Source organism: Annulohypoxylon truncatum, assembly GCF_022578515.1.
Source record: "Annulohypoxylon truncatum strain CBS 140777 unplaced genomic scaffold F4807scaffold_27, whole genome shotgun sequence".
NCBI lineage: Eukaryota > Fungi > Ascomycota > Sordariomycetes > Xylariales > Hypoxylaceae > Annulohypoxylon > Annulohypoxylon truncatum.
The window spans coordinates 14,903-34,490 of record NW_025953813.1 but is presented as its reverse complement, the minus strand read 5'-3'; the positions used below and the strand labels follow the sequence as shown (position 1 = coordinate 34,490).

Here is a 19,588-nt window from a genome sequence, read left to right as displayed (position 1 = left end):
GAGACTTTGGTACTGCAGTCCACAAGCCCACCGATCCTCTCCGCGGATGCCGTATGGATCTCTCCAGAGGTACCTTTCTGGCTACTTGCCTGCACTATTGGTATTCGCGTGGGGTTTCCACGGACCTACGAATTTCAACATTCTCCAAACCGAAAGATTTGCACGAGCAATCGGGAAGAGGGGGGAGAGATGGAAAAGTCAAAAGGCCGGAAGGCGTCTGGCTAGACGGTTGTACATAAAATTTGCTTTTTCTTTTCCTGTTTTCCCGTGCTCATATATCTCCAACCCTGCTACTCGTGGGTTGGCGATGGATTCGACGATAATGACCATGGATTTCTCTGAAAAGAAAGAGACGGCGTTTGAAATCTTTATTCCTTAACCAGAAAACCTTTCGCTCACGATGGCGGTAGACGTACAGGTGGTGGGTGGGAATTGCACGGAAGCTATGACGAATAGGGGCGGGATCTATTCGAGTTAAAAACCTCAATGTACAGTTTATAGATGCTAGGTACTCCGGCATGATATCAAATCAGGATAGGTAGAGCGATCGCCGATGATTTATGTTCGCCATATCGACACGATATTCAACTCCGTCCTGGAGTTTCTATTTGTTCGTCTAACTGTGTTCGTGATAGCCAGCTGAGCCCTTGTCTCTACGGCCACCCCCGGGGGTAGGATAACATAGCATGTTCGGGCGAGACTATCAAGTGGTACATACTAGGGAGGTCTGATTAGGTTAGGTGATATCTACGGGAATCACATTTCCATCAGTGGGAATAAAGGCAACAAAGTGAAGTATTGGACGTAACAATAAACTCGTACAAGGGACAAGCTGGCACGATGCTAAGTCTACTAGGTTCAACACGATTAAGATTGTCACATACCCAGAAGAATTCCAACGGAACGTTGACGTTGAAATAGCCTTTTATGTAACGAAGTTATCTTGAAGTACCCAGGTGGATTGCTGACGTACAGGGAGCACTTGGCCAATTCAAAGATTACACCTCAGGCCTAAACCATTACATAGAAAACCAAGAGAACAAATCACTTGATAAACGGCCAAAAACCCTCAAAGTACAGCATCGTCTGCATTAAACGGATATGGATATTTACAACGCATTAGGTATATGCGCCCTTTACAAACTCCGCAAACTCCAGAAACAACCCATCTGCTGCCATGCAAAGTATACTCTTCTTTCGCTGTTGTGGAAATATCTTAACCGAAGGGGAACCCTCCCGGGAAGCCGCCGCCTCCGGATCCGAACTTGAACTGGAACTGCTGACCGCCGCCTTGCTGGAACATGAACGGTCCGCCGCCGCCGCCAAACGGATTTCCCTGTTGGAACGGATTTTGCTGCTCGTTGGAGTTGGGGTCGTCGCCTCTGTCGAACCTTGCCCGTAGTTCGGGATCGCTTAATACCTCGTACGCTTCGTTGATGCTCTGCATCTTCTTCTCCGCTTCCTCCTTGCTCAGGCCCTGTTTCGCCGCCTTGTCGGGGTGATGTTGCTTGGTTAACTTTCGGTAAGCTGACTTAATTTGTCGTTCGTCGGCATCATGAGCGACGCCCAAGACCTTATAATAATCCTTCGTTTTACTGCGCTTGAGGGCCACCTGAGCCTTCTGCATCATAGGGTTAACCACATTGTTTTTGTCTGGCCTGGTTTCCGCCGCCTTCTTCAGCGTTGCGATGGAAGCCTCGAAATCCTCGGCTTCCAGTTGCGTCTTGGCTTTATACATCAATCCGTAAAACGAATTCTCATCCAGCTCTATCGCCTTGGGACAATACATGCTAGCCTTTTTGCCATTTGCCTATATGCTAGTTAGTACATTATTAGTAGCGAAATGGAAATAATCGTTAATACCTCGTAATAAGCTTGGCAAGCGGTCTCGGCCAATCTGGCTAGTAGTACATTTGGTGCGCGCTCTGGAATGATGCCATTTTTCTTAAGCTCCTTGATTTGCTCTTCCACCTCGTTGATCAGGCCCTGTTCGTCGCTAGACGGTACCAACAATTTGACGCCAGACATGGGCTGATTTCTCTCCAGAGCCTTATTGACCTTTGCCAAAGTCTTCTCGACATTCTTCTCTTGTTTCAACAACTTTTTACAAGCTTTAGACTCGGGATCGGAGTGCATACACTTCTTGATCTGGCTCATGCCTTGGTCCATATCTCCCAAAGCATAAAATGTGGTGGCCGAGATCTGCAGATGCGGAGTGGTATCGCCAGCTTTCATCTGTAGGATATGTTGTAAGTCGCTCATTCCCTCCTCTACTTCTCCTTTCTCAAATCGACATTTTACGCGCAGTTCGCGTAGGTTAGGTGCTCGGTTTGCGACAAGTATAGCCTCTCCCGCCTGACTTATACATTCGTCCCAGTTTCCCTTGTTCGCAGCCTCTTCTGCTAGCTTGGTAGCGCCCTCTGCCTCGATGAGTTTGTTGTATTCGGAAGAGCCTGGCTTTTGCTTGGCTAAGACGTAGTGTTCTTTAGCCCCGTTCCAATCAGCACTCTTAGCCTTCAGTTTGCCAAGTTGAAGATGTGCGCCTTCGAAGTCGGGCCTTAGTTTGAGGACCTGGTTGAAATCTGAAGTAGCTTGTGACGTGCGACCGAGTGAGAGGTAGGTGGTTGCGCGCTTAAAGAACGTTAAGGCGTCGTTGGGATCTCGTGCGATGGCGGCATCGTAATAAACTAATGCCTCGCTTGTTTCGCCTTTAGTCAAGTGTGATTGCGCAGAAGAGAGGAGTGCGTTGATAGGTGTGTCGGAAGGTATATCTGAGGCGGAGAGGGCTTGTACAAGTCCAGTAGATGACAACGCCGTGGCTGCGAGAGCCAGCGCTGATAGAGGGACAATCATGGCAACGCGATAGACGACGATATAGAGACTGAACGAAGTTGCCCGTAGGCGCGTGCGCCGTCAGGGGGTAGGTATGTTAAAAACAAACAGTATCACAGGGTAGTAAGAAGAAAAAGATGAAAAGGGGTCGAGAAGCTCAAGATATCTAAAAGGTAAACAGATGTAAATGTAGGTTTGTTCAAGTCGAAATAGAGAAAGATGGCCGAATTATAAAACTGAGGTTAACAAGTGGCACTTTCTGTCGACTACTACGCGTATCTGGTGATATCCTGCTAGGAAAATACATCAAATTAAGGCTTAATCAAGAGTTCTAAGGAGGTACAGACTAAACAAATTAATCCCTGCCATTGACAACCTGGCCACTTCCAAAGGTACAAAGGCCTGAAAGGTTCAGATAGCGCGCCACAGGTGACCTTTGCCTAAAAGGGCAAGAGGGGTGATTCGCCGACGGACGGTTGCACCCGTTAAGTACCTAAGATGTACCCCACCATTCCCCAATGACACCCGCTCCCCTGCAGTCGCGTGTATTCGACGTGTGCCTGCCAATTGAAATTTACACTTACATCATACTCACATGCCTACTAGATTCCTACTATAGTAAACGAAAGTTAAAGCTCTCACTTTCAACTTCGAGGGACCCCCATAACATATGCACGATGGCACACCTAGCCCCCTCCTCCCAAGCCGCCATCTTCTCCCCATCCGTCGCCCGCGCCGCCGCCTCCACCGCCAAAGACTGGTCCTACGTCGACAGCTGGCTACGCAGCAAATACGCCGGCTCCTCCAATAACCGCGGGCGACCGCCAGCCTTCGAGCGGAACCCGGAGACTCTCAGAGCTTTGCTCGCGCTCGCCGCCGCCAACGAAGCCGCCGACGAGGACCGCGAACAGCTGTCCCGCCTCGAGGAGGCCGCCCTAGCCGAAGTCGAGGCTGGCGAGCGGGAACTGGAGGCGCGGAGGCAGAAATCGGAGCAGCAGCAGCCCAGCGACGCCATCGACGGCGAACTGCTCGCCGCGGACCTGCTAGCAGCCATCGAGTCGAACCTCGGCAGAGAAGGCGCGGCCGCCCTCGACGCCATGTCCAACATGGCCGTCGACCTAGGCGTCGCGTACCCGACGCCCGAGATCCTGGGGGCCAAGTACGTCGAGTTGCAGGGACGAGCGCTGGAGCTAGAAGACAGCGTCGAGCGCGTGAACCTGCTGCAGCGATACCTGGACCGCGAGGCTGCGCAGACGGACTCCTTCCTCGAGGAGCTGCGGCGCGGCGACGCCTACCAGCCCGCGCCGGACCTGGCTAAGCAGAACCTCGAGCTCCAGCGCAAGATCAAAAGTATCACTAGCAAACTACCCGAACTAAGGCAGCAGGTTGTTGCCCTCGAAAAGTCTATAGGCCTACCGAGCCTTACCGTCGAGGATGTGAAGGAGGATGAGGATGCCTATCTCGAATTGCTAGCCAGGAAGAAGGACCTTGATGTCCAGGTCAAGGCGTTCGCCGGCCTGCCTCCGGACATCGAAGCAGCCCGGGTCGAGCTAGAGGCTCTACGTGCCGAGCTTCGCGACGCGACCGACCAGAGAGATACAAATTTCGAGAGACTAGTAGAACGCGAGAGCCCTGTTAAGGCCAGGAGAAGACTCTAATGATGCTCGTAGCATAGACGCCATTAATATTAAGTTTCTTTACACTATAGATGTTGCCGCTACGTTGATTAACAGTACTCGTACAGAACTTAATCTAACCGCTCAAGACCCTCTATGGTGTATCGGTTTCACCGTGGATGATTCTAATTTAGTGTAGAAATTTTGCCGCAACGTCTACTCTGGCGATCTGGACCCCTATGACGAACTGCAAGGCTATTGTTGTTGCGACCGCTTCCCTCTGCCCGAGACTGACGCACCGAGTCTACCAAATTGCCTTGTCAGTCCCGAGCGTTTCGGCGGCGCTGCGGCAGGAGTCGAATCCTTCGGCGGTACGGTTGGGCCGGCGGCGGGTCGTGGCGGCTCCTTCTCCGTAATGCGAATCCCACTAAAGGCTGGTCCGTCGTCGAGACCACCTTCCATCATCCTCTGCGCCCGTCTTGCTCTATCTTGCACCGTCCTAAACTTGTCGAGAAGCTGCTCCCATCGAATTATATTGTCTTCACGGCCCTTGCCTAGTCTGTTTGGTCGGTCGTAACTTGACGCGCTAGGTGTAGTGGCAGAACTAACAGCAGACGGAGCATAAGTGTCATGGCCGCTTTTGGAACGAGTATGATTTTGGAAAGAAGAAACAGCCTCGGCCACGGAACCTTGCCAAGGGTGCGAGGGGGAACCAATAGAAGACAGTACATACGGTCTAGGCCCGATTTGCAGGTAGCCTATCGAGCTTACACTATTCAATCTGTTCTTGAGGGCTGCAAAAGCAGAAGACTGCGGCAAAAGCATCAAAAGTCCATACAGGCATTTGTAGAGATATGGATACTTCTCGGGCTCAAGAAGCTGAAGACGAAGATCTGGTAGCGCGAATGTTAATGTATAAGCTAGCAAGGATAGACACCAAGTGACTTGCATGTAAAGACAGGGGACTCGATTAGCTGGACAAGCTTGTCGATTTGGATGAGAATGTTCACTGTCATCTCAAGCTCCGCACTGGCACCTATTAGCAGGGTGTCGGCCTCTCCAATGGGCGGAGTCAACACTCACAATATCTGTAGAAGGTTGTATGCTGCCTCATACGCTTGCGCGAGTAGACACAAGGAGAAAGTTGCAACAGCATTGTAACACCAGGATCGGAACAGAGCAACGAAAAACGCCTGGCCATCCTGTGCAAAATGTAAGTAGAGCATATATCAAGCTACCAGATAACAAAAGCACGTTACCTTTGTCTCTAAGTTCCGTAACCGTTTCCTCAGGTCGGCTAACTCTGGGGCGGTGATGAGATTATTGTTGAGATTTTGCACCATTATGCTCGCGAATTCAACATCCTCCTCTTTCTCAATCGTCTCAGCTAAAGTCCGATATATCCTCTCGGGGCTCAACGTCATGCACAGTTGGCGAATGATCAGATTGCCTCGCGTCTCCAGTAGCTTCCTGTCTGTAGAGAAGAGTTGCAGAAGGCTGACCATGAAGTTAGAGAAGTAGTCATCCTCGCTGTTTCTTGAGATCTGGGATAATAACTGTAGGTCTTTAGTAACTACGGCTTCTGCGGGGTCTGAGAGCGTTTTGAGGAGAGCAGGGAATGTCCCGTCGTTGAACGCAACTATCTTCCTTGGTGCTTTGCGGTGCAACATGATAAGCCACGTCAAGGCGGCGACACGAGTAGCTTCATGGTCATTCAGGAATAGCAGAGTGAGAGAAGTGACTGCGGCAGCATAATCTAAATCAGGCTGACGCTGGATCGACTCCGCCGGGGTGGGTACTCCACTGTTTTGAGCTGGCGTGGGACTACGCATATCCATCTCACGGCCACTCGAGAGAGAGGCACGTGTACTGGACGCACCCTCCGGGCGGTCAGCTGTAGATGGCGGGGGTCGTGTCGATGGCTGTCCGGACGGCGCTTCAGATTCATCCGTAAGAGAGACGACATAGTCCATCAGCGATGTGTTCACTCTTGCCGCAGCTTGACGAATCGGTTCAACTCCGCTGGCCATTGCTGGCAGAAGGTGGGCCAGGATTTTGGGGGTGAATGGTAAGACTTCTTCGGGGCAGATGTCTAGAAACGATACTATCCAACGCAAACTCTCCAGAAGGCTATCCTCCTCTGCGTGCGTAGTAGTATTAGAAGCTGTATCGTCGCCATCTTGGCAAGAGCACTCACCCAGGGGAGAATCGAGTGTCGCGGTCAGGATTTCGAGGATTGCCTTGTAGTTGATCTGTACATCCTGCCCTGGAATCCAGTCGTCTTCGCTGCTTACCTCATCCTCGTCTTCGTTGGCGGTCGTAGATCCTGCTTCCTCGGCATCGTCCGGCGCCAAGCGCATACTGCCGCTATCGACGGAGTCCTCTCGCTTCCTTTTACCGTCCCCCTTCGACTTCTTACTCTCGGCGATTCCCTTTTTTACCCTGGCGATCCGCTTAATCTCGTTCAGGAATTTGTCTAAACAGGTTGAAGTGGCAGAATGGACATCAGCATTATTACCACTAAGGAACTTCAGCAAACCTGCTAGGAATTCAGGGAGGTACGTGACCAGTTCGAGATCTGGAATCGAATCCAGTAGTGTAATCCACCCGACGAGGAAAGTCCTGGTGAATGGGTTCATAACCCATATTCGCTCCTTTAGGAGAGGGATGAAGTCCGGGAGAGAAAATGCTGTTGGTGGACTTGGATTTGAATTCGGGTTTGGGGAAGAGTCTTGATCGGAGTCTTTCGCCTCATAAGGCGGGGGCGGGTCAGTCTCCAGAACGGACACATATGTAGCCGCGGATTCAGATACGATATCCTTGATCAGGCGATCGAGAAGTTCAGCGCCATTCTTGACGGAAAGTTCCGAGTCTGCGCCTAGCTGTTACAGAAGACGGATGTCAGAAGTAATAGGAGAAACGGAGATAAGCATTGACAATACCTTGCACAGAGCATCGAATATGTGGTTAAAATATTTTAGGATTTCTCCCTTAGCAACTTTTGCAATATTGTACATAGACTCGCAGGCGTAATATCTGACGCGTGCATCTTGGTCCGTGAAGCACGCCAGAACAGGGGGCACTATGACCTCGAGATATCTTGGGAGTTCCTTTCAATAAGGTCAGATTAAGCAGGCCCAAGGGGAAACGACGAAATGGTAGTCACGTGGGTTGGTGTCCGAGTGAGGGAGACGAGAGACATACAGGACCGAGGGCAATAGCAGCAGCGGCCAGACCTATCAACCCTCCGTTACGAGCGTGGGGCTGATGAACAGCATAGGCGTAGTCATTGCACAATTGATCGAGAATGTCCGAGACCCTCTTGTAGTCCTTGACAGCTACCAGCTCTCGAATAGAGCGTTCTAGTCTGGACGAGTTGGTCAGGTTAATGGACAAACAAGATAAGGGGTAGAGAAATCATACTCAAGAGCGCCGGTCTTTCTCTTATCGTATAGCTTATCGTTGAGAAGGCGTTGAACGTTGGGTTCCATGATTACGCCTTCGTCTCAGGGTCGCAGGCTATGTTATCATAGTGTGCAAGAATGGCAATAATGTTATTCAAATACTCCAGGTAAATCGATGTACGAGGGTTCTTATCCGATTGCCTGCCTAGGTAGGCGTTCAAGCGACCGAATAGATAAGTCAAGATAGAGAGTGAAAGTCGAGTTGCAATGATGCTTGGGTATGCCCACAAAGAGTAGGAGTAATGTTTCACCAGATTAACTAGCTATCTAGGTAATCTTAGAATTGAAGAAATAAAATTGGTGGTGAACAAGGTTTGTAAGAAGGAGAAGCAAGGCTGAAGAGGGTGAATTGAAGATTGCCTACTACGTAGTACATAGGTGAAGCATCGATGATGTACTTACAGGGATTATAGTTGGCGGGGCAGAACAAGCAGCTGACCGTCGGAGGCTGACGAGGCTGAACTTCACGTTCAAAGTCTCGGTACTTCCAAAACTACGGTACATACACACCTACCCAGTTAGTGGGGACGAACTCGACGCCACAGTTCTAAGCTAGTACCCACAGTAGGCATAGGTTGTGTGGTAAGGTTCCGGGATCAAACGAGACTAGTGTTTCACTGGCCCGTAATTTTGTGCGCTTAACGCGCTAAGGGATGAAATATAAACTCTCGTTCACTTGCAAGTTATATATAATATTATGTATCTTTTTATTTCCAATTGAGCGTCTCTTAATTGTACTCACCTTGTAGCTAATCCTTTGCGAAATACTCTTTGGCTATCAACAGATTTCGATCGTGCCTCCTTGAAACATCAAGACGTGAATCCATGGTCATCATCCATCCCATTTGCACGAGGTCTTTATTCAATTCGCAAATTGACACCTGGGCATTGAGACGTTGAGACAGCGAAACATACGCAATGACGTAACCTTGAGTTTCCCATCGCCGCCCATGCGCTCCAACACCTGTTAGTTGGAATATGGGAATGTTGGAACCTTGGAACCTTGGAGTGCCGGGATATACCCAAGGTGGAGGAAGAGGAGAAGGTGGGAAACAAGATAATCCCTGGATATCTGCGGTATAGGGGAACGTGGGATTGGGACTAGGCACTGCAACAAGATGCCCAAGGAATACACCTGTCGGAAATCGGGAAATCAATCTAATGCGTCGGCCTGACTTCGACCGCTGTCTTCGTTATTTGCCACCCCACGGGGACGTGATCAAGCTGATGGGGGGTCAGTCCTGAGTGGCTAGGTAGCCCAAGGTCTGTTCCGACTCTTTGACTACATTGGCCCCCTTTTCCCTTCCTTATCCGCGTCAGCCACACCGGTCGGATGTCTCCGCAACAATCTGCATATATGCGTGGTTCCCAGCCGGTGAGCGTTGCTGATCAGGGTTCGGACATTTTCCGTGTGCAAAAGGATCTACAATACCTTCCTTGTTGAGAAACGTTCACAGGAAGCCAGGACAGCCCTAGACTTATTACATGTCCTAGCTACTGTCGTGCAAGGAAGCCCTACACGTACACATCATGGCATAGCGAGATCTATCCAGATACTAGGCATGTTACATGCCACGGCGTGATGATGGACTGCAGCGTACTTGGGACTAGAGTCAATTCAGGAAGTCCAGCCTAGGTGGGATGGGCAACTCCTTTGCCTATCCTACCTGCTTATTGTCGAAAAGATGCTATTGCTATTGCTTTACCCCATCTCTTCCACTTCCAATCCTGTCGTAGCGCTTCCCGCTGTTGAAGATATGAAGAGTCCCTTTTAAATTACCACAGTTATAAATGCCTCTATCTAGTCTACTTTTAACAGGCTGTTGCTTATAAATATGCTTGAAGTCACCTAACCCACTTGGCAGGATATGCCGACAACACGCAGTAAGAGCAGCAATCTTTTCTACCTGTACGTCATGTCGGGTTGGGGGAAAGGGGCCCAGAACCGGTCAGCTGGTACGGGAGTATGTCATGTTTAGCACAAGCATATGCTAAATACAACCCTATTTAGGGTACTTCGCAACTAACCGCTACGTCAATGCAGGTATATGTTGATCTTGGTAACGATAATGAAACTTTACATTCTCTTCCCACTTAGAGCTTCTTCTTGAGGGTCTTCTGTAGACACGCGCCAGCCCTTCACACTTCCATTTCCCCATCGCCATACCTACGTGGTCTACATCCAGGTTCGAAGTGAAGCTGGCTTGTCCCGAGAATTCCCGCGTCTTATGGAGGGTCATTACAAAACAGGAGTGACGTCGATGTCACCACATAGTTACTCACTCAACAGTTCCTCCATCCCTATACCTAAGCCAACGCATGGAGATTTCACACAAACATGATAGACAACTTCGTACAAACCGAGATATCCCCTTGTGATCCGTCACAACAGACTCGTCTAGATCTTCATTTCCTTGACCCTGTCGGTAGACCATGCCAACATGTGGCATGCGAATCCCCGGTGGTTGGTCAGGGAGAGCTCCAACTGCCACCTTTACTTCTCCTGCTGGACATCGTCTTTCTTCTGGCTCGAGTCCCCCTTTTGTCCAGCACTATCCGAGCCCTCGCCTTTCTGCTCCTTATTGTTTCGGGCGGCCATGTCTGCTCGCTTTGCAAAGGGGTCCTATTTGACTGTAAGTGCCCAAGAAATCCCTTTGGGTTATATATATATGTAATGTACGTTCTTTCCGCGAGACTTCGCGATCCGCGCCGCCGACTGATCGTCCATCTTTCTCGGCCCCATTTTACAAGTAGGCGGGCAAAGGACTTCTTGTTGGAGGAGAGTTGGCTAGTTGAATAACAACGATGGTACTGAAGAGACGAGGGCAATGGCTTCGGAGGGCTGGTAAGCACGGGTGGCCGCTGCCGGAGTTTCGAGGCGACGGGACTCGACTAATATATACAGCCTCCACCTAGTATTAGGATATCCTGACCAGGCATCAGGGTCAGACTGTACTTGTTTTTTCCCTCCTCCCGCTGAGGATTTTCTGATTACGCATGAGGCAATGCTTGTCTCCGGCCCTAGCACCTCACCGGCAGCGGGACCATTGTCTTGAATGTATGCAAGGAAGGAAGGCTGCAGGAATTATGCCGGGGTTTAGATTGGTTCTCCCTAGATAGAGAAGCATTAGGTGCACGATGCCATCCATACTAACCAATATTGGCTCTAACTGAGCAAAGACTCATATGTTCTCGTACGGCATGTAGGTGTAGATACCAAACCGCTAAGGAATAATATTAATGACCTGACGGAGGATTTTGTCTCCGGGCAATAACACATATTGGCAAGAGCAAGGATGATAAGAAGTGGGAGAGAAAGAGTTGGCGAGGCACATCTACCAATCCCGTTCCGCGGCATAAGGAGCAAGTGGTTCGAAGCAGACCAAATTCCCGAGGGCCCATATTGGTCGGTGAAGAAATACGCAATGCTTTGCTCCTGTGATCTACGCAGACACCGAGGATGGGAACTTTCCCATTCTGCTAAGCCAAGGCCGGAGTGTATGCAAGAAGGAGGCGAAATAACCACGAATTAACTTCGGATATTCGTATATCGTGTTCTGATGGGACGTGTCCTGCGGCTTCACTGGTTTCGCTCAGCTGCCGATCAACATACCTCCACCCATCGAAGGCTGACACAAGACCAAGACTATAGCTAACGCAGGCAACGGAAGAGGTATTTAAAGAAAAGCACGGCCAGCTTTTTATAAGCACGAGCTGACTCTAGGTAGCTTAGGCTGAGATGCAAGGGAACAATCGGTGTTGCACAATGGGATTAATTCAATATCTGTGATAATTGCCAAATTCTTCCCGTGACGACACAAGCTCAGGCAGGTGTGTGTCCCCTCGTCCGGTAGGGCAGCAACGAGGTCAACCGCTTTCGCCGTGGGTCATGGGAACCTGATTCCGACGAAAACCCCGAGGCCTCGGGGCCCACCACACTCAATTCCAGCAATACGGTTGACGAGCTGCAGATCAAGTACCTTAAGAGCCAGACCTGATTTTTCCCTTGTTTACCGTAGTATTGGCTCGCTACGAGACACTTTCGCCTCGGAGCCCGAAACATACCAATTCTCATTCATCCAGAATGGTTAGACGGTCCGACTGTAATAGGGCCGCCAAGTTTCAGAACGCTGGCCTACAAGCGTCTCAACGAGGTTGCATTAGGCCTTCGGCGAGTCATAAGACATGACATCTAAGAGGGCTCTGCCACGAAATAGAAGGAATTGCCACCTATTTACAATATCCATCGAGGCTATGGTAATATAGGATATATAGCATACTAAACATTAGTGGTGATGCCCGTGAATAGGGTCATCACTATCCGAGATGACTTTCTGGCACTTGGCAAGGATAGCTGCCTGCCTCGAAACCTCCGCTAGCGTGCCAACGACCTGCTTATTCCCATCCACAAACCCGTATAACGCATATGGAATGCCCACATCGTTGCAAAACTCTTGCACTAGCTTCTGTGTCCGGCGAAGATTATGACGCGGGATTCGAGGGAATAGGTGGTGTATCACTTGAAACTGCAGGCCGCCATGAAAGAAATCCAGCCATTGCGGGCAGTCGACGTCCATGGTTGTGCGGAGCATCTTCTGGGGGAATGATTCGTGGGGTCCAAGGTCTGATGTGCTCATGGCGAAGTGGGAAAGGCAGATCTGCGCGTGTACCGGCATAGGGACCATGTGGCTAACTACGAAGAAGACAAATCGATCCCAGTTGTTCGGAATCGACTGGTACAAGATGCCGTAGAAGTACCACGTCCAGAAGAAAACCTGTCCGGTTATTTCGAGCCACCTGTGCCACCACGCCGGGCCCTTCCTAGGCCCTCTCCCCATAATCAGGTAGTCCCACGACAGGCGGTAGAGGTTCAGGCGTCCGAAGAGCAATATTATATAGTATGTGTAGGGTTGGATCCTAAGCATGAACTTCGCCGCTGCATCATACTCCATGATGTGATCGTAATAAGTAGAGCGCATAGATTGAAAAAAACGATGGGATACAGCCATGAACGGCATATGCTCGATATCTGGGTCGTGCTCAGGCGCATTTGTCACGATATGGTGTACGTTATGATTCCTCTTCCACCAGCCCAGGGACAATCCTCCCAGAAAGTCGGCGATGATAATGCCAATGACGGTATCCGTATGAAAACCATGGGTGATGCCCATATGACCAGCGTCGTGGGCTGTGAAGACAAGCTGATGCCAAAACGCACCCAAGCATACCGCACTCGAGACGTACCAGCCCCAGTGCAGGAACAGAAAGGCGAGACCGAAGAGAATAGAATAGCGGGTGACCTCGATCGCATATGCCCCATAATTACACTTATACAGGTTCTCGGCCTTGATTCGTTGATCCAGGTCGCGATACTTGGCGACAATGGAATCTTGCGTAGCAGGATCCAGAGAAGGATACTTTTCCAAGTCTAGAGTGGTTTTCTCCCTCGTGATAGTATCGAGGTATGCCATACCATCGTCGTCAGGTTCTGCTGACGACACTGACGATGTAGACGCGGGACCACGTAATCCATCGCTGACATGCCGCTTCCGTACAGCTTCAACATTATCAAAGACCGGGGAGACATCACGGGAACTCGAAAGGCTCGACGATTCTGTAGAATTATGGTCGCGCTCCTCATTGTCATCTTCATCGTCCCCGTTGCCTGACAATGGCCTAAATTTCCCGCCCTGGATAGGTGGGAGAAAGTTGGACCATCTTCCTTCGATCCTCCCGATTCGATACCTGTTCATCTGTTGCCTTGCTTCGGGGGAGTGGAGACTAAGTAGTAGATAAGTGCGTTAGGAGGTTATTCAAAGCTCTGATATAGTCTCGTGCGGCATGTAAGATAGATTGAGGTGAAGGTAACACTAACGCAGTGACTTCGATAGTGGCATCGCGACCAACCATGTGTAAGATGGCCTTGTCACCACCAGGGTGATACTGAAGCCAAGGATCCGCTTTGATTACATATTGGTCGAGAATAAAGACAGTCCTTCCGTCGGCGATCAAGCCCTCGACCTGTCTCCTCGACAAAATCGGGTATGTTTTCGCAGCCATTATTGTTGCCTTCGGATTACGGCAAGAATCATGGATAACTCAATTGCTTGAATCTAATCTAGTAGTGCAAACAATTTACGCAGCCATTGGAATATATCGCGAGGAGTTGTGTTGTATTAAACTAGAATATCAGAAGGTTCGTAATTTGCAGCTAATAGTAAATAGTTGATAGGGTAAGAAAAGTTAAAAGCCAATTGACTTTGTTAAAACTACATGTATATGTAAGCTCTCTCGATTTATAAGGGGCCTTCCATTTTGAAAAGGTTAGAGGCTCCACTTATGTAAAGTGGGTAGAACCCAAATGTTTCTCGTCAACACCAAACCCTTAAAGTACGTATCATTATATCAATAAATCCGAGAGCTGTTTTCGTTTAAATTAAACCCTTCGAAAAACATCAATTAACATCTCTAAATACGGACGACTCTAGCCTTATAGTGTCTTCGTTCTTCATTTTTGATTATTATCTTAAAGCAAAATATATAAGATATCGAAGCTATATTGTACCTAGGTATATATGTAGGTTTAGGAAGAGCGGTGGGGATAAAAAGGGTGGGGGTTATTCACCGTTACTTCGCAGCTTGACAGGCACATTCATCGTGCTCCGCGGGTCCCTTTTTGTCAAACCCCCCCAAAAACCATCCAATGATATTGGACGATATTAAGAAACCACGATCTTTCCCCATATACTACCTACCTATGTACCTACCCAGCTACAGGGACTCTCTTGAACTTCTCCAATTACCCCTCATGAGCCGCACAGCCACAACCGACAGCATTTCCCTTTACACCCTAATTGAGAAATTCTCGTCATTTGCCATTTAACCTTTGAGGGCTCTCAAAACGTCAAGGTATAACCACCTCGCGGTCTCATGATTGAAGTACTTAACTAGGTTACAGCATTGCTATTCTCCGTAGAAGATACCATCGGTGTATCTCCTATTTCCACACCCAGCTCATAACAAAAGCTACAAGATACAAACAAAGCTTTAGTAGGTCTAGAGACTCAGAGTTGTCAACCATTCGGATTGCGTGGAACGACTCACCAGTAACCCTTGACATCGTATGACCTGTCATGCAAACGTTAGCTGTTAGTGCACCTAAGGTCTTCTAGGATCTCGGATCTCGGATCTCGGGGGGAGTGATAAACCCGTGTACCTATGCCTGTTGTCTTATCAAGGTCTCAGGGGTTCATCGTCTCTGAGCTATACTGACTTTATCAAACGACTATATATTTCCTGTTACTTGGAGTTATCGATGTTGTCGCTTCTCAAAGTGCCACCCAGATGTTGCTAATTCTGTTTAGCAAATAACAAAAAGTGTCATTTCAAATTTCAAGATCCTAGGCTAGTAACTTGTCCCTGATTTATTCTTATTATTCTGAATTAATACCGTAAGAGTTTAGGAGAAAGGGGACAAACAACAATGATTAGGTACGAACAAAGAAACCGTCAGAACCCGCGCTGTGCATTGTTTGACTCAAGCTAGCAAGCGACCTTGAAACAAGACAATTGCCCTATTGATATGCGCCGCTGAAATTAAAATGCGAGTACACTATCGTCCTTATTCACCTTTTTCAACCATTCCAGACCAGATGGACCTGACTTCAAACGTATCTTATTCATCATGTCATGTCTACCTGTTCATAGACGCTGGTCAGATTGTATGGCGTCGAAGGGGCCTCAGGAAGAAGTCTACTCAAACGCCGCCGACATCAACTTCCGCAACCCGGAAAATCCTAAATGGTGGTTCTATAACGACAAAACCGAAGATTTTCTCAGGAGTCCCAACTCGGCCATCGGCGCTGTCGAAGATGAGAAGGGTGACGAAATGGCGCTCAACATAGCCGTAGACTCTATCCGTTTTCTTAGAGATGAATTAAACAAATATCAAAGTTTGACATGGCAGGACGTACGAAATACGAGGCCCGTGTTATTCGTCACGTCAGATCCTGATCGTCGACAGCGCCGATATAATATTATTGATCATTATCCACCTCCGCTAAATCTCAACAGGGTCCGTTCTAATAACGCAGAAGGAAATCTTAAAGGGGCGATCTTAAACTCCATGATAAACCAATTCTTCTATGGGTTGCGCCCCCTTATTCCGCAAAACTGGCAACCTTGGTTCTCCCGTTTCGACATGCTCTCGATAGATGATCAACTTGACGTACTTGAGTCTCTCCCACGCCCATTGCCTCCGATGCTGTCGCCGGTGGACCAGAGGCTCTGTATTCTCGTCGGTCTGGATGATGCTTACAGCCAGTATACGCATGGCCAAGTAACGCGCTTCCTTCGTATTATTGAACAGTCATTTATTGCTGATGGAAGAGGAAAGATATTACTCATTTGCGTTACTCCATTCAACATAATAGATATGCTCAAGGACGAGAGCTGTGTGATAAAACTGAAGTAAAGGTACCAGGAGATGAAACTTACTTAGGCTTCATCTCCACGAAAAGCTTCACAACATAGCTTTGATAATCTTTCCTCTACTAGCGTATATTTGGTTCTTACGAAGATATTGTATTTCCTAGGTAGCATATCTTGTAGTTATGACCCACCTCATGTTTTCATTTCCAATCGCGCTACGACTGTTACACTTACCTCGGTTATGGTAGATTGAAGGGGTTTAAAGGGGTTTAAAGGGGCTGTATGTACACGTATCTGTAATTTCACATTGTTTAAATCGGATTCCGCAAATAGACAAGAGCCTTGATTAATCAAGTTGTTTAGATATTAAATTTATCGATTTTATGATAAGTGTACTAAGAAGTAAGCAGTAGTATTCCGAACCACCGCCCAATATAATGCATGACCCAGCTTCCTTTTCGTTTAAAAGTTTTATCAAATTAGTGAGTCCCTTAAGCCAAAAGAGTGAGATGAAATGAAAACTAAAAGACGTATATCCTCATGTTACCCATAAATATCCTTTTCCGCATTGTCTCATCACGAAAGATCCAGTCCCGGGTCTCTGACAGCATGCAGATGATGTGCGCGTATTACTCCGCAAATCCTGTCCTGACAGGAACTTCGCAAAGAATCGCGTTGCTCATGCGCGCTGTGATCGTCTAGCGTGGCGATAGCCAATATTGCTGATGCTTTCGCTAGGCGCAATGCTGCTCAAATCATCGTCCCATCCATTATGACAACTTCCAACGTAGCTCTCTTGAAATGGGATGCTCCTAGCCGAAGCGTAACTATGAGCGCGACCGGGGCCGCTAGGCCTGGCCGTGGCGGCGGAATACCGGCTACCAGCCTGAGATTGCGCTCGCGACGGCGGCGCGGTTTCAACCGAGGCGGGTGGCCGGGCTTGTCGAACCGTAGCGGCCGATCTCTCGCTCCGAGCAGATATATAGGTCTCAGCATCGGCTTCACGATGCCGCGGTGACGCATGTTTCGAACTTAAGTAACCACGCTGATCAGACTCGGGTGAATACCGGGGTGAATGCTTGGGTGTCGTTGCACTGTGTCTCGATCCCGCATGGCTGCGGCTGTCCGAATTGTGCTTGGTGCTCGAATGACTGCGGTGTTCTGTGTCCATCAAGAGCCTTGGCGAATCGCTGTGCTTCGAGCCCGCATTACTCCTATGCTCGACGTCGGCAATCATTAACGGACGCCTTGTAGAACCTGCCTCGCTGCGACCCCGGGTTCGGCTGCCAGTGCTATGATGACTTGAATGTCGGCTGGCACGATCATCAAGTTCTTCAACCACTCTGCTTCTCGGGCCGCCGGCCTGGGAATGTCCACCGGAGTAACTGGATGGTGGATAATATCTAGGTCGATTATCCGAGTTGTTGTCTGGGTATGTCGTGCGTCGCGAAAGCGGTGGCGCGGCCTCCCGGTAAGCCATCCGCTCGCGCTCGCGCTCGCCACCCTTCATCATGGAATAGGTCAACGCGCCACCGGCAGCTACACCAGCAGCTACACTCAGGATGGTGCCAACCATGGCACTAGCACTGAACCCTTTTGATTCCTCGCGCGGTGAAGCCTCGACGGTCGAAGTTGTAATGCTTTTCCGCATCAAGGTATAGGGCTCGCCATCGGACGTGCGGCTGACTGCAGTCGAGCTAGGCGTAGCTGAGCTTGCGACGGATCTCGAAGGAACCGAGGTAGTACCAACATCTAGATTCCAATCAAGGACACGGCTGACTTCATGGGATGATGAATGGGTACGACGCACGGACGAGCCTGCATGGCTTCCAGCGTAGTCGGGATGGGGAATATGGACGGCTTCCATTATGTTGCCGTCAAAGTCTGCAGCCCTTGCGCAGCTCTCGCTGGTCGAATCCGAAGTATTGTAGAAACGGAGATAGTTAACGTTAGCACCGGCACCCTCCAGGTCAGGATTAGCTCGTAGGGCGGCTGTATGGAAGGCGGAAACGACTGAAGGTGAGTTCGCCGAGAGGATCAAGCGACAGCGTCTTACTGGTCTTGAACTGGGATCGGTGCTTTGCTTCACCTCGAAAACCGGTTCAGGAGTAGGTGAGTTAACGTCACCAAAGATTATCGAAGAGGAACTGGCAGATATATATCGCAGGCCGAGCGGCTGGACGATGGCCGCATAGAAGGAAGCCGACGGAGCAAGGTCTCGAACTTGAACAAACGGTGTGACCTGCATGTGGGGCTGATGATGCATGACAAGCTGCCAGACACGATAAAATTAAAAGTTAAGATCACTAGTCGAGTCGCGTTGGCCTAGCTGTAGCCAACCCAAGGACAGCTGTATGAACAGATGCAGAGCGAGGGAGGATAACGAAGGAAGCCTCGCAAGGTAGGGATGCAGAGACGCAGCTAGTCAGCTGGCCAACAGTGTTGTGGGGTACCTGTGAAGGTATAATTAACGAATTATAAGATGGAGTTTGCGATATCCCAGCGTTGAAAGTCGAGGGTAGTATACTAGGTGGGACAAGGTGGAACGAAGGATGATGTAGATATCCAAATCCAGACAGATAGATGTACAGTTGTCTTGACAGGCGAGAATGAACCACACTTTTCGTTCTAACTTGGAGGGTAATTTCACTTTGAGCGAGGGGATGTCGGTTGATGGTGACGGAACTCTTTCCAGACAGACCAACTTTGGCTTGATGAAGCTGATATATATATATATATATGACGGGGGAAATGATAACGAAAGTGACTTGAGTTGAGTAACAGAACAAGCAAATGTCCTGGGAGCCAAAATATACTAACAGCCGTGCTAACTCAGTATCTTAAAAAGAGAACTGAGGACTTCCCACATGTGGGCCGCCAATGGTGTAGAGCTCTCCCTCAAGAGACCAAAATTAGGTACTAATGCAGGAGGCATCGTCTTTGACATGCTCTGAGAATTTTCCGGCAGATCCCGCCGCATGAATCGGATACAACTGGATACCCGACTTGGTCTAGTTGCGTCTATCCGGCTCACTCATACACGTGTAGTGTAGTATATTGAACGACTAGCAACCTGGTGGGGTTTCTCGGTGGTGAACGAACATCCACAACGTTTGCGTGTGCACTATGGCCCATGGTTATTGATATCGTTACCAGGTAACTAACTTAACCATATTGAATACGAGCTTGCTCGAGCTCAGATGGTATATGCGCAGTCTTCGCCACGATTTCTGCGACGACGCGGGC

The 19,588-nt window shown here is 49.2% G+C and overlaps 7 protein-coding genes across 7 annotated transcripts; 2 read left to right on the top strand and 5 right to left on the bottom strand.

The window, feature by feature from the left end:
• Positions 1-797: 797 nt before the first annotated feature.
• Positions 798-3,160, bottom strand: F4807DRAFT_176497 (DnaJ domain-containing protein). The gene is made up of 2 exons (XM_047993525.1): positions 1,864-3,160; positions 798-1,810 (listed from the first exon to the last, which is right to left on the bottom strand). The coding sequence occupies exons 1-2, from the start codon at positions 2,851-2,853 to the stop codon at positions 1,217-1,219; spliced, it is 1,584 nt and encodes a 527-aa protein (XP_047851919.1). The 5' UTR covers positions 2,854-3,160; the 3' UTR covers positions 798-1,216.
• A 214-nt stretch (positions 3,161-3,374) lies between these two features.
• Positions 3,375-4,514, top strand: F4807DRAFT_434442 (uncharacterized protein). Its single transcript, XM_047998800.1, has one exon. The coding sequence runs from the start codon at positions 3,510-3,512 to the stop codon at positions 4,488-4,490; it is 981 nt and encodes a 326-aa protein (XP_047851918.1). The 5' UTR covers positions 3,375-3,509; the 3' UTR covers positions 4,491-4,514.
• F4807DRAFT_434441 (vacuole morphology and inheritance protein) lies at positions 4,515-8,304 on the bottom strand. Its single transcript, XM_047998799.1, has 9 exons — positions 7,872-8,304; positions 7,653-7,815; positions 7,391-7,558; positions 6,646-7,330; positions 5,708-6,588; positions 5,532-5,650; positions 5,398-5,477; positions 5,182-5,341; positions 4,515-5,052 (listed from the first exon to the last, which is right to left on the bottom strand). The coding sequence occupies exons 1-9, from the start codon at positions 7,937-7,939 to the stop codon at positions 4,704-4,706; spliced, it is 2,673 nt and encodes an 890-aa protein (XP_047851917.1). The 5' UTR covers positions 7,940-8,304; the 3' UTR covers positions 4,515-4,703.
• Positions 8,305-10,406: 2,102 nt separating this feature from the next.
• Positions 10,407-10,640, bottom strand: F4807DRAFT_462553 (uncharacterized protein; the record flags this gene model as incomplete). The annotated part of the gene is made up of 2 exons (XM_048001847.1): positions 10,407-10,535; positions 10,593-10,640. The coding sequence occupies 2 exons, from the start codon at positions 10,638-10,640 to the stop codon at positions 10,407-10,409; spliced, it is 177 nt and encodes a 58-aa protein (XP_047851916.1).
• Positions 10,641-12,092: 1,452 nt separating this feature from the next.
• Positions 12,093-14,263, bottom strand: F4807DRAFT_176282 (fatty acid desaturase). The gene is made up of 2 exons (XM_047993523.1): positions 13,788-14,263; positions 12,093-13,693 (listed from the first exon to the last, which is right to left on the bottom strand). The coding sequence occupies exons 1-2, from the start codon at positions 13,970-13,972 to the stop codon at positions 12,199-12,201; spliced, it is 1,680 nt and encodes a 559-aa protein (XP_047851915.1). The 5' UTR covers positions 13,973-14,263; the 3' UTR covers positions 12,093-12,198.
• Positions 14,264-15,155: 892 nt separating this feature from the next.
• F4807DRAFT_176321 (uncharacterized protein) lies at positions 15,156-16,749 on the top strand. Its single transcript, XM_047993524.1, has one exon. It carries the CDS (start codon positions 15,597-15,599, stop codon positions 16,383-16,385), a length of 789 nt encoding a protein of 262 aa, XP_047851914.1. The 5' UTR covers positions 15,156-15,596; the 3' UTR covers positions 16,386-16,749.
• Positions 16,750-17,021: 272 nt separating this feature from the next.
• Positions 17,022-18,590, bottom strand: F4807DRAFT_462550 (uncharacterized protein; the record flags this gene model as incomplete). The annotated part of the gene is made up of 1 exon (XM_048001846.1): positions 17,022-18,590. The coding sequence occupies one exon, from the start codon at positions 18,588-18,590 to the stop codon at positions 17,022-17,024; it is 1,569 nt and encodes a 522-aa protein (XP_047851913.1).
• Positions 18,591-19,588: the final 998 nt, after the last annotated feature.

What these genes read in the sequence shown, in the direction of transcription:
- F4807DRAFT_176497 (XM_047993525.1), bottom strand. Translation starts at nt 2,853, where the DNA reads ATGATTGTCCCTCTATCAGCGCTGGCTCTCGCAGCCACGGCGTTGTCA. An exon ending in CTTGCCAAGCTTATTACGAG is followed by an intron (nt 1,811 to 1,863) that starts GTATTAACGATT and finishes ACTAGCATATAG; the next exon opens with GCAAATGGCAAAAAGGCTAG.
- F4807DRAFT_434442 (XM_047998800.1), top strand. Translation starts at nt 3,510, where the DNA reads ATGGCACACCTAGCCCCCTCCTCCCAAGCCGCCATCTTCTCCCCATCC.
- F4807DRAFT_434441 (XM_047998799.1), bottom strand. Translation starts at nt 7,939, where the DNA reads ATGGAACCCAACGTTCAACGCCTTCTCAACGATAAGCTATACGATAAG. An exon ending in TACGGAACTTAGAGACAAAG is followed by an intron (nt 5,651 to 5,707) that starts GTAACGTGCTTT and finishes CATTTTGCACAG; the next exon opens with GATGGCCAGGCGTTTTTCGT. An exon ending in CTGCAAATCGGGCCTAGACC is followed by an intron (nt 5,053 to 5,181) that starts GTATGTACTGTC and finishes GTCTGCTGTTAG; the next exon opens with TTCTGCCACTACACCTAGCG.
- F4807DRAFT_176282 (XM_047993523.1), bottom strand. Translation starts at nt 13,972, where the DNA reads ATGGCTGCGAAAACATACCCGATTTTGTCGAGGAGACAGGTCGAGGGC. An exon ending in GCCACTATCGAAGTCACTGC is followed by an intron (nt 13,694 to 13,787) that starts GTTAGTGTTACC and finishes TCTACTACTTAG; the next exon opens with TCTCCACTCCCCCGAAGCAA.
- F4807DRAFT_176321 (XM_047993524.1), top strand. Translation starts at nt 15,597, where the DNA reads ATGTCATGTCTACCTGTTCATAGACGCTGGTCAGATTGTATGGCGTCG.